This window comes from Corvus brachyrhynchos, unplaced genomic scaffold (genome assembly GCF_000691975.1).
Source record: "Corvus brachyrhynchos isolate BGI_N302 unplaced genomic scaffold, ASM69197v1 scaffold59, whole genome shotgun sequence".
In the NCBI taxonomy this organism is placed as follows: domain Eukaryota; kingdom Metazoa; phylum Chordata; class Aves; order Passeriformes; family Corvidae; genus Corvus; species Corvus brachyrhynchos.
Genome location: NW_008246054.1, coordinates 4,652,844 through 4,664,910, shown reverse-complemented (window position 1 = coordinate 4,664,910; position 12,067 = coordinate 4,652,844). Strand labels below are relative to the sequence as shown.

General features: G+C 46.1%; 1 protein-coding gene across 1 annotated transcript in view; it reads left to right on the top strand.

The window, feature by feature from the left end:
- Positions 1-15: 15 nt before the first annotated feature.
- POMT1 (protein O-mannosyltransferase 1) overlaps positions 16-12,067 on the top strand; it is a 12,955-nt gene continuing 903 nt past the window's right edge. The window contains exons 1-20 of the mRNA XM_008642199.2: positions 16-86; positions 536-659; positions 1,267-1,410; positions 2,077-2,183; positions 2,760-2,810; positions 3,154-3,300; positions 4,263-4,374; positions 4,848-4,913; positions 5,041-5,134; positions 5,566-5,721; positions 6,296-6,426; positions 6,652-6,747; positions 8,064-8,156; positions 9,148-9,244; positions 9,334-9,426; positions 9,937-10,057; positions 10,320-10,417; positions 10,932-11,045; positions 11,531-11,657; positions 11,741-11,918. Of these exons, the coding sequence (XP_008640421.1) occupies positions 1,289-1,410; positions 2,077-2,183; positions 2,760-2,810; positions 3,154-3,300; positions 4,263-4,374; positions 4,848-4,913; positions 5,041-5,134; positions 5,566-5,721; positions 6,296-6,426; positions 6,652-6,747; positions 8,064-8,156; positions 9,148-9,244; positions 9,334-9,426; positions 9,937-10,057; positions 10,320-10,417; positions 10,932-11,045; positions 11,531-11,657; positions 11,741-11,918 (2,003 nt within the window). The 5' untranslated portion in view covers positions 16-86; positions 536-659; positions 1,267-1,288. The remainder of the gene's footprint in view (positions 87-535; positions 660-1,266; positions 1,411-2,076; positions 2,184-2,759; positions 2,811-3,153; positions 3,301-4,262; positions 4,375-4,847; positions 4,914-5,040; positions 5,135-5,565; positions 5,722-6,295; positions 6,427-6,651; positions 6,748-8,063; positions 8,157-9,147; positions 9,245-9,333; positions 9,427-9,936; positions 10,058-10,319; positions 10,418-10,931; positions 11,046-11,530; positions 11,658-11,740; positions 11,919-12,067) is intronic.

Below are 12,067 nucleotides of genomic sequence, written 5' to 3'. Positions count from 1 at the left end.
GCCCGCGCCCGCCCCCCGCCCCCCCCCCGCGCGCCCGCCGGTCACTCACCCCCATCACCTCCGTACAGCTGAGGGGGGTGGGCGAGGTCTGGGGGGGGCTGATGTCTCCGGAGGGTGGGGGGGATTCGGGTCGGTGTTCCTTTGCCCCCCAGAAACACTCAAGGGAGGATCCAGGGCTGGATCCAGGGTGCGCGGTGGGTCCTAGTGACCCTCTGAGGGGGAGCTGTGCGGTCAGCAGTCCTGCTGTCCCCCCGAGAGCTTGAAAAGGGAACAAGGCGGGGTGGGGCGGTGGTCTTGCTGCCCCCTGATGAGGGGTGCAGAGCCTGGCAGGGGTTTGAGGGTGCCCTGAGGAGGAGCCCGAGGTGGTGCTGCACACCCGCTCCGAGCCCAGCTGCACTGCGGGACCAGCGGGGCCTCCGTCAGGTGCTCCCGGGGTCCCAGCGCCTGCGAGGGGCTGACAGAGCCCAGGGGGGGAGCACAGCTCTGCCAAGGGCTCCTGAAAACCTCTGTTCCACGCAGCGCTTGTGTTTTGTAGGCAGAGAGAAACCAGGCCAGTGGCACCGCTCTGGATGGTGGTGATGTGCTCGCATCCCGCTTTGTTCTCTCCTGATCAAAGCCACGCAGATGGATTTGTTCTGGTAACTTTCCGTTGTGTTGAGGTGAGGAGACACAGCGCTGATTCTCTGTTATTTTCTGACCTAGCTTTTAGCACTTCTGCTTAAACAGCACCTATATGTGTGCTCCAGTAACCAGCTTTGTAAGGCAGAGGGGATTTGGAGGGGTCTGCCTCTCCCTTCCCCACCCCCAAACAAATACCTAAGTTGGCAAGGAAGTAACTTGTTTAAGGGGGTTTTTAAAGCTACCTGAGCTCTAAATAGCTCAGTTAGTGAGGTAATCTGGTGCCTGAGCACATGGGTTGTCCATCAGTAGCATCAGAATTTGGGCTGTGAGGTGTGCTTGCACAAAGCAGAATATAGGCTGGAGAATTAAGCTGCTGTGTTTCTGGAGAACCAGTGTAAGAATAAACAGGATTTCTAGCTTACTACTGCAGGCAGAAGCAGGGCAGATGAAAAGTATGTCAGTTTAGTAACTTTTTTACAATTAGTCCTGTACATAGAATAGAAATGTAGATACATGAAGAGCAAGAGGATTTTGGGAAACGAATTACCATGAGCTGCTTGTAGCAGAAATTAGGCCTGATGCTTTCTGTGAAGTGTTCAGCTCTGTGTGCCAAAGGGTGACTGCTGTTCTCTTCTGCTCTTGAAGGTTCAGACAAACCTTTGACAGGATGTTGGGGTTTCTGAAGGAGCCAGTTGTGGTCACTGCAAAGATCAATGTGAACCTCGTGGCACTGACTGTGATGGGATTAATAAGTCGTCTTTGGGGGTTTTGCTATCCACGGGCTGTGGTGTGAGTAAAGTTTCTTTTCTACCTGAATGACACAAACTTGTTTGTCAAACATTTGTGGGTAAGAATGCAGGAGCAGAAGAGCACAGCTTGGCTGATGTCAGCCTCTGTAAATCATAGAGTCACAAAATCCCAGACTGGTTTGGGTGTGAAGGGACCTTAAAGCTCATCCCATTCCACCCCCTGCCATGGGCAGGGACACCTTCCACTATCCCAGGTTGCTCCAAGCCCCATCCAACCTGGCCTTGGACACTTCCAGGGATGGGGCAGCCACAGCTCTGGGCAACCTGTGCCAGGGCCTTCCCACCTTCATGGGGAAGAATTCTTTCCTAAAAATTAATCTCAGCCCACTCTCTGTCAGTGTCAAGCCATTCCCCATTGTCCTGCCACTCCAGGCTCTTGTAGTCTCTTCACATCTTTCCTGTAGGCTCCCTTCAGGTACCAGGAGACCACAACTAAGTCACCCCTGTGGGCCTTCTCTTGTCCAGGCTGAACAATGCCAATATGGTGATAGTCCTTCCCTAATAAAACCCCCTGAGGAGGAGGGGCAAAGCCTCAGTGCTTCGTTGCATTCTTAGCTTTCTGCCAACAAGTCAGTGTTTGCTTTCCGAGTATCCCTGCAGGATAATTCCAGTTAGATTTGACATATTTCTGCCTCTGGTGTCTCAGGTTTGATGAAGTTTATTATGGCCAATTCGTTTCACTCTACATGAAGAGGATCTTCTTTGTGGATGACAGTGGCCCACCTTTTGGCCACATGCTGCTGGCCTTGGGAGGTAAGGTCTCCTGGAACTGGGAAGTGCCTGTTGCATGTTCCTGTGGAAGAGAGAGGTGCTGGTTAGAAATGAATCATCAGATCCAGTTATGGGGGGAGGGCACAAGGCAAATGAGAGACTCTGAGCTTGACAGAATTGAGTTTTCCTTTATTTAGGATTGTTAGGGGGCTGTTGCATGAGTAGAGGGGGGATGATGAAGCCATGTATCCATCACCTCACTGCTATCTAGTCCTTTGGATAAAGAGAAAGGTAAGATGAGAACTGCTAGTGACAAGAAATAGGCAACAAGCCTCAGTTCCTTTCTGTAGCTATCACAACATGAAAGTGTCTGTATGGGAGGGAGGGATTAAATATACATCTGACTTTGTCACTGAGAATCCCTTGTTCCCAATTTATATTCTTTGTGCCTCTGCACATTCTCAAGCATTGCTGCAGACAGAACAGTATCAAAGAGGACCCTTTTGGGAAAGAGGGCCTTCATGCAAGAAAAAGCTGTGTGTTTGGGAAATGGTTCCCAATTTAGCACCAGGTTTTATACATGTTTTGAGACTGGAAATTCTCTTGTTCATGTTGTAGGTTACTTAGGAGGATTTGATGGAAACTTCCTATGGAACAGGATCGGAGCTGGTAAGAGCTGTTTTCAACTGTCTCATTCTTTAGAGAAAATAAGCAAAATTTCAGCAACTGACAGATTCCTTTTGCCTGTCTAGTGGAAGTAACACTTTATCCAACACCTTCACTTCTCTTTTTAAATAAGTCTTCTGCAGGTCTCTAGCACAAGCTAAAAGCACTATGAATTCATAGCACAAGCTTTCTAAATCAGCCAAGCAGTTTAAGCAATACAAGATGGACAAATTAGTACAAGTAGGAGTTAGATTCATCTAACAGCTAAGAAATTCTGTCTTGGTCTGTCCTCTCTGCAGTTAAGTTTCCAAACTGGTGCATCACTGTCTCCTGTTTTCTGTTTCAGAATACAGCATGAATGTTCCTGTGTGGTCCCTGCGACTCCTGCCAGCTCTGGCTGGTGCTCTCTGTGTGCCTTTAGCCTACCAGATTTTGGTTGAACTGCACTTCTCCCACTGTGCTGCACTTGGAGCTGCTCTTCTTATTCTCTTAGGTAAGGTTGTTCCACTGAGCCCCATTCTTCATACATGGGGAAAAGAGTCCCTTTTCTCCTTAGGAATTTTTAGGGCAGAGTAGCATCTCCCCAGAAAACACTGACAACATGTCAGCCCTGGCCTTTGTCAGTCTGTGCTGAGCCTCCCTGGTCTCCTCCATCCTCACTGCTCTGCAGCAGGCTGCCCTTCTAGGCTTTACACAAGTCCATTTCAATATTAAGCGAAGTAGGCAGCCTTAAAAGCCTCACAAGAAACCACATTTCTTGTATCCAAGGAGGCCTGTACTCCCTTCCTCAGAGGCTTGCAGGATGAGTTACAACATACTGGTTTTTAACAGCAGGACGACCCTACTTGCAGTCAGAGCTCATCAAATTTCTTCATGTCCAAACTGCCGCAAACCAGCCTATGTCCTTAGCACAGTGATTTGACACTGTTCTGGTGTGTACAACTCAGCTGGTTCTGTTTCTCTGAGGGGCTGCTGCCAGCTGCCTGAGAGGAAAAGAGCCTCTCAGCAGCCTTTTAGCAGCCTGATAAGAGACACCTCTCCTAGCTACCAGCTGCTCTGATTCTGGCTCATTGCAGCTTCCTTTCCCGCAGTTCTGTTGTGGTGCTCATTGCTTGCTGTGCTCACTGCCTGGACTCTGCCTTGAGAAGCACCTCTCTGGATTTCCCAGTACTGATTTTCTTTGCCTTTGTAGGAAGTACAGCAGCTTTATCTGCCTCCTGACAGACTTGACTGCTCACCCAGCTCTTTGTCTTGGAAACAGTTATGGCCATGTAATTTGCTCCTGCTGGAAGGTTTTTGTCCCTCTAAACCCAGCACTTGCCCATTACAGCCAGTAGGAATGGGCTGTCCCTAAAAGGGCAGGTCCTTCTGTTAGATAACGATTTAAAAGTCTGAGGTAGCACTTGCCTATAGAGAAGTTTCTCTAATTTTGTGTCTGTCTCTCTTTTCCAACAGAGAACTCTCTGATCACTCAATCAAGGTTCATGCTTCTGGAATCAATACTGATTTTTTTTATCCTGCTTGCAGTTTTGTCCTACCTGAAGTTCTACAATTTGAAAAAGCACAGGTAAAGCTGAATTGTCTCCCACTTTTTTGGATATTCTCATGGTGACATTTTTTTTTGTCACAGACTGTGTTTTTCTATGCCTCTTAACCATTCTGCAACTCACTTCATCTGTCTGTAAAATCCAATGCTTTGACCTCTCGTATGGCTGCCCAGATGTTTTCTCCTGAGCAGTGTTAAAGACTGATTTTACTGTTAGCAGGGTTGTCTTATTTTAATATTAAAATAGAAATAAAATCCCTTGGTAGCACTTCTTTGCCCACGCAGATTTTTTACTGGAAGGTTTCCTCCTGTGCACAGAAACACTGATGATATCAGGTCACTTAATGCTCCTTTATAACTGTTTACAGGCATTCAGTTTAGAGATATTTGTCTCTTTTGTTCTCTGATCCTTGCAGAGGATGAAGTAATCCTTAGTACAGTAAAATTATCTTTAAACTGAGCCTAGCAAGTGATTTAATACATTTATCTTTAAGTGCCTTCTCTGGAAGCTGGTGGTTTTGGCTCCTGCTGACTGGAGTAGCCTGTTCTTGTGCAGTTGGGTAAGTGATGATGTCTTACCTGGACTTTAATGCCTCCTGTTCAAGAGAATGTTTGCATATTTATATCTTGTGTTAGGTAATTGTGTAGTTTTTAACCATGTTCATTTTTTATGCACTTTCTTTTCAGAGTGAAATATATGGGCCTGTTTACCTATATGCTGCTCTTGGCCATTGCAGGACTCCACTTCTGGCACATGATAGGAGACCAGGACTTGTCAAATGTAGGTAGCACAGCATGCAAAATTTATTACTTGTAACTTTTCAGTGCAGGAGCCTTTCAAGCCCACAGATAACACTGCTGTCTGTAGCTGGCTTTTGTATTAAAATTCCTTGTCTGGAAACCCTCCTGTCTTAGCACAGTTCTCAGCTCAGTTGCTGAGGAAGATGGAATTAAGTTTAAGAACAATATGTGTGTGTGATTGTCTTTTCTGCTGTTATCTGTGTCTTGGTAATGTGTGACTCAGAACATGCACTTGTCTCACACACTCCTGCCAGCTCCACTTCAAATCCTTGCTGGAAGTTATCCAGTGGCCCACAAAGTTACAGCTGAATGAAAGTGGTGGGGAAAACTTAGAAAAAACAAAACAAGCTAAGTGTTCTGGAATTTTTAATATCTAGAGCATGAACCAGTGAGTTTTCTCTGTTCTTCCAGGTTTCCTTGCTGTGCCATTTTCTAGCCCGGGGTCTGGCCCTCATCATCATCCCCATGGGGTTGTACCTCTCCTTCTTCTATGTTCACTTGGCTTTGCTGTATCGCTCTGGGCCTCATGACCAGATCATGACAAGTGCTTTCCAAGCCAGCTTAGAGGTAAAGGAAATGTGGTCTTGGAACTGATTTATTAGAGAGAAGAGGGGGAAATGTTCACTATTAGGTGGTGTTCAGTCCTGTTCCTCTGATCCTGCGTATTTTTTCCCTTTTATGTCATTTAACTATTTTGCTGCTGTAGTACTGCTTTAAGGTGAAGCAATAATGACTGAAATCCTAATAACAGATGAAAAGCTTTTCCCAGTGAACCAAGAGCAATATATTCACTCTTCTGCTGAAGGTTTGTCCCTTCCTACGGGAAACTCCACAGAAGTAGATACAGTGCTGAACTCTCATGTGGTGATGTGGTATACGATAGGAGTTCTTAGCCTGTCTTTTAGAACATGGCTTTAGGGATTTCCTGAGACCCTGTAGTCTTTTAGTTTTTTCGGTGTTTAGGTGTCTATTTACTATCTATTGAGTATGGTGCTGCAAGACTTGATTTTGGTAGATAAAACCAAATGAGAAGGCACTGTGTGAAGATACTGCTGTGTTGAAGTGGCATGTGACTCAATAGAATTTAAACAGCCTCTGGGTGGTTTCTTCTTTGTATTTATCCTGTCCTTACCCTTCTCAGGGTGGGCTGGCTCGAATCACTCAGGGTCAGCCCTTAGAGGTGGCCTACGGCTCTCAGATCACCCTGCGGAACGTGCTGGGCAAGCCCGTGCAGTGCTGGCTCCATTCTCACACCAACACTTACCCCATCAGGTGAGCAATTGGGGTCTGTATGGGGAGGGTGGAAGCAGGCTCTGCTGCTTCACCTGCCAGTCCAAGTGTAGCAGTTTAGGTGCTGGCAATGTCGTCATTAATCCTTCAGATTCCCTGTGTTCTGTAGGAGTGATCAGTGATGTGGTGCTGGTTTGTATTGCTGGCACTGGTGAGTGCAGCAATGTACCTTTACACTTCTGTGGGGTTTTGTAACTTCCTGTGCAGGTATGAGAATGGCCGAGGGAGTTCCCATCAACAGCAGGTGACCTGCTATCCCTTCAAGGATGTGAACAACTGGTGGATTGTCAAAGATCCTGGAATGTGAGTATGCAGGAAATTTAAGTTCAATCTATATGCTTCCAAAACCCAGCCAGGGCTTGGATTGGATTGGACATAATTCTTAGCTGCTTATGGGTGCAGAAGCCTTGTGTGATCTGAGCAAGTGATTGCAGCTCTTTGCACAGTCCTCCTCAGTGTGGTAAAAGCATTATTGAGAACTCTCAAATCCTGTCTGAACTGCTCCTGTCAGAACGTGGGCTGTGCTGTGCACAAGGGGAACTTTCACAGGACCAGTGGAGATTCTTCAGGTGTTTTGCATGAAAGGGAAGCTCTGCTTTTTGAAGTGTGTGAGCCGTGGTGTTAGAGTGTCTTGATGAGTTTCATCAAACTTGAATGAGTCTCAGAAAAGAATAGAAAACACTTTTGAAAAATGAGTAGTTCTTTGTATTAGAAGCATGGAGTGAGCTGTAAGATCTGCCACATAGGGAAGGATTCCAAGTGGTGCCTTACCTGAGAGGCCTGGTTTGTGCTGAAGTGTTTTGCCATTGTCACTGTCAGTGCAGAGCAGGACTCTCTGCTCTTGTTTAGCCAGTAAAAGCCCTTGAGTGATACAATTCCATACTGATCAAAAAGTTGCTTCTGTAGGTTTCTTACATTGTTCTGGGAACTTTATAAGGAGTCCTACCAGAAGGACTGTGTGCCATTACAAGTCATGTCCTCATTGGGAAAGTTTGTCCATGGTGCAAACCTTTCAAGTAGGGGCTTTACCAGAACCATAGACCCCAGATATATTGTTATAATTCTTCAAACTCAAAACACTCCTATGAGCACTGGAGGATGTGAAGTCCTTCAGTAAAATACAGACAGCAGTTCAGTGAACTGCAGTGTTCCCCCTTGCCATGGCCCTGCCCAGAAGCAAGGTGAGAGTTTACTCTGTATGGTGGAGAAAGCCATTAATTCTCCTATAATTGTGCCAAAGTGACATCAGCTGTAATACAGTACCCATCAGACCCAGTGAAGCACTTAGTGTTTCACACAAGCCACCAAACAGCTGTGCCACGGGGAATAACCTTAATTCACTCCTGACTGACCTGGATTCAGAGACTGACCTAATGCCTGGAGTGTCAGTATCCCATTACTGATCCTCTGACTCATTCTGCCCTTAACTCACCTTTGCCTTGATGAGCTTTGTTTCCATTCTGGTACAACCTAGATACTGCTTTAATTTCTCATTTTCTTGCCTAAATGTCTGTCCCTGCCTGCAGCTTCATGACCTAACAACTTGGTTGTGACAAGGTTGTGTTCTACATAAAGATACATATAATTTAACCATTTTCTCTTGGGTGTCCCTTCACCAGGCAGCAGCTTGTGGTGAGCAACCCACCGCGGCCCGTCAGGCACGGGCACATCGTGCAGCTGGTCCATGGCATCACAACTCGCTACCTCAACACGTAAGTCCTTTCCTCGTGCTCTGCTGTGCCAAGCCTGCTGGCTCATTCTGCTGGGTTGGCTCTCAGAATAACCACTCAGGGGTTGAAGCACAGATATGCCGTAAACTGCCTGTTATTTGTGGATTTTTACACCAGTGAGCCTAGGAGGGGTCTCATGTGGTTAGTTCCATAAAGCATCCTTGTGGCCCAGAGGAAGGGTGCTGTATGCTTATTTATTTTTTTCTGGTTGACTCGGCAGTGGAATTTGATCCTAATCACAAACTTCTTAATGGTTGCTTACTGCTTCTGTTCTTCCCTACTCGTGGCTTTTAGAGGATTTCACAGTTGTTCACATTTCACGGTAGTTTTGCAGATTCCTAAATACAGAGTCCCCTCTGTGCATCTTCATGGTCACCTCTTCACTGCCCCCACTCCAGACAGGTGCAGGTATTCAGTATTTTGGGTGACTTTTAACCCAAAGCCAACTCCACTGACTGATGGCATGCTGCTACCCGAAGGATGTGCTCCGGAAGTTAGGAAGATGTGCTGGAGAATCCGCTGTGCTGTGGCTGATTGCCAGAGATTCTTGCCTGCTTTGAAAGCCTGCAGTATGAAGTTGCCTCCTGACTGCCTCCCAAAGGGCATCTGCGTGTACTTGAATATCACTCAGATTAGGAAGGGGGTTGTTCTGAGCTTGGGTTTTTGCTATGTCCCTTCCAAATATAATTTGTTCATTATTGGAAACCCCAGTGAACAGCGTCTCTGTTTGTCACAATCAGTGCTTGTTCTCCAGCCTGGAATCGCAGGCATCTGCATTGGCTTCCTCTGAGCCTGTTCCTGGCAGCTCTTGGTTGTGGGGAATGCTCTCTCTCAGAGTAAACAGTGCAATCTCTATAAGTGAGTTACTTTTTGCTTTATTACTGAATCCAGTCTAAGCCAACTCCATATGGGTTTGCTTTTTATATGTATTTGGGAAATGGTGGTGGAGGATCTTCCTTTATTTGTTTTCTAGGCATGATGTTGCTGCCCCTCTTAGCCCCCACGCCCAAGAAGTTTCCTGCTATATTGATTATAACATCTCCATGCCAGCACAGAACCTCTGGAGAGTTGTGAGTGGTCAAAGGGAGGGGAGGAGCTGATCATGCTCCAGCAGAAACAGCTGAGACAACATGGATCAAAAGCCATCTTTCTGTTGTAGGAAATTGTAAATCGTGAGTCTGACACGGACGTGTGGAAGACAATTCTGTCAGAAGTGAGGTTTGTTCACGTGAACACCTCTGCAGTGCTAAAGGCAAGTGGGGTTATGTTTATTTGCCTGTAGCTTTTGCTTCATGCAGTTCTTGTAATCTCAAAAACTCTGCTCCAAAATAGCTAAACCACTATAACAAATAACCCCAATAAGTAAATTAAAGGAAACAATAAACTTGCTCACTGTGACAAAAGAGCAGCGTGTGTTTTAAGGTAGTCACACTGGTACTTCATCCCTTTCAGCATCAAAGCTGTGCTGCTTCTCAAGAGGTTGTGACCATTGTACACAACTGGGGCTTACAAACTGATGCTGAGTCTTTGTGTCTGTGAGACCAGCTGGAATAATTAAAGATATTCTTCTTTACAAAGTTTACCAGAATCACTGATTTTATGGCTGTAGCATTTGTTGAGACAGTTTTGCGTGGTGACTCTTCACATATTTTCTGGCAGTCCCTTGCTGTCATGCAGTGCTCAGGCAGAGCCTGGGAACTTCTTCCATCCTGAAGTTCAGATTGGCAGAATTTTTAGTTTAAAAGTTATCTTCCTCTTGTAGCTCAGTGGAGCATCTCTACCTGAGTGGGGATACCGGCAGCTGGAGGTGGTTGGAGAGAAGCTGTCCAAAGGCTACCACCAGAGCATGGTGTGGAATGTGGAAGAGCACAGATATGGGAAAAGTATGTCTCAGCCATGTTCTTGAGGCAGATTTCTGTGACTGGGGGCACATCATGGTGATGTGAAGGTGGCTCTGTGTGTATGTGTCTTCAGTTGGCTCTGTCATGATGTCAGAATCATTACAAAGTCCCTCCAAGTGCTGTTGCAGTTGGATGATGTATTGGAGAAGGGCTCCTGGGAGAGTGAGGAGCCTATGTGCTCTCTCCCTTTTCTAGCTTTCTGCCTGTTATGTGGTTATTTCTGAGCTATGCTGTTTTCTTCCAGGCCAAGAGCAAAAAGAGAGGGAAGTGGAACTCCACTCTCCCACACAGATGGACATCAGTAAAAACCTCAGCTTCATGGCAAAGTTCACAGAATTGCAAGTGAGTGTCTTGTTATTCCCTTCATTTTTCCTTCTGCTGCAGAGCAGGAACCTGAGCATTTCTGTAGACTCTGGGTCTGAGGATTCCTTGTTTAATCCTTGCTGATACTTTGGCTTCTTCACTGAAAAAAAAATGTGTCTGAATGCACTTATAAGGGCATTAAAGACCTGAGCTGTCCAGTAATGAATACCCGAGTGATTGTGTAACAAAAAAGGGGGAGGAAAATTGGTTGGGCACCCAGAGGCTGCCTGAAACTGAGCTGTCATGTATGGTACATGCAGTGAGTAGTGTTGATGCTCCTTTCTATCTTTGTAGAAATTCACTAAGGAAAGTGCATCATTTGATAGCAAAATAAAACTGTTGTATTGGTCAGTATCCACATGAGATATGCAAAATGTTTCTCCACTCCCAGGTTAGGAACTTAACATCTTACATCTGGAGCTCTTCACCCATGCCTGCTATCCCACCTGTTGTTCCAATTCTGAAAGCCTTCTGTTCACCTTTCTTTTTCTAGTGGAAAATACTCACATTAAAAAATGAAGACACAGAACATAAGTACAGCTCCTCTGCCCTGGACTGGATCACAATGGACACCAATATTGCCTACTGGCTCCACCCGACCTCGGGGGTAAGTACAAGAGGTAGAAGTAGCTGTGAAGCTGTTGAGAAAGCAGAACAGCTCAGATGTGAGCTCCAGGAGAGGGAGTCAGAGCAGAGCTGCAGCTTCCAGCCAAGGGACTCTTCCTGTATTAATACATTTTCCACAAGGGGTGAGGTATTTATTTTAGCATGAGATACAGCTTTGACAGTACTTGCTTTTAATTAAATCATGTCTGCTTGTGCTTTTTCTTTTTTTTAAGGTAAATTGCAGTTTAATAGTTTCCATTCTTGATTTCATTTAGAAGATGAGTGCATCTCCAATAGCATATTTTAAATGCCTTCCATTACACGAGTCTTAAAGCAGCAAAGTTTATCAACCAGCTTTGTTCCAGGTTACTAGGCAGGCACATTCTGGAGCTTAATTTAGCAAGTTTGTGTAGGTAATACTTAAACTTACCTAAAAAAACCACAACATGTTCCTGCTTCTGGCTTAGACCATCATGTATCCTGCAGGCCCAGATCCACCTCCTTGGGAATGTTGCCACCTGGGCTTCAGCTAATGCTGCTGTTCTGATCTACCTGTGTCTGTCCCTGTGGTACTTGCTACGGCGAAGGAGGAAGATTTACGACATCCCTGAAGGTCTGATTGCACTGTGTGTGTGTGTCCAGGTGGAGGCTTGTGGCTTGTTCTGCTCTGACATGCCCATCTCCTGTCTCCTGCAGATGCCTGGCAGCTCTGGGTGTCAGCGGGAGGCATCTGTGGTGGAGGCTGGGCTGTGAATTACCTGCCCTTCTTCCTGATGGAGAAAACACTTTTCCTGTACCACTACCTGCCTGCTCTCACATTCCAGATTCTCCTCATTCCCGTGGTACTGCAGCATCTTGGCGATCATCTCTGCAGGTATTCAGCTTCAGCAGAAAAGTTCTCTTGAACAGGAGGACTGGCACAGTTCTTTCTCCAGGCCTGTCACCTGGGCAAGCTGCTGCAGGGGAAGCAGTGGTTTTTCTAGCAGTGGCCATACCCTGTCATTTGCCAGGCACAGGTCTTTT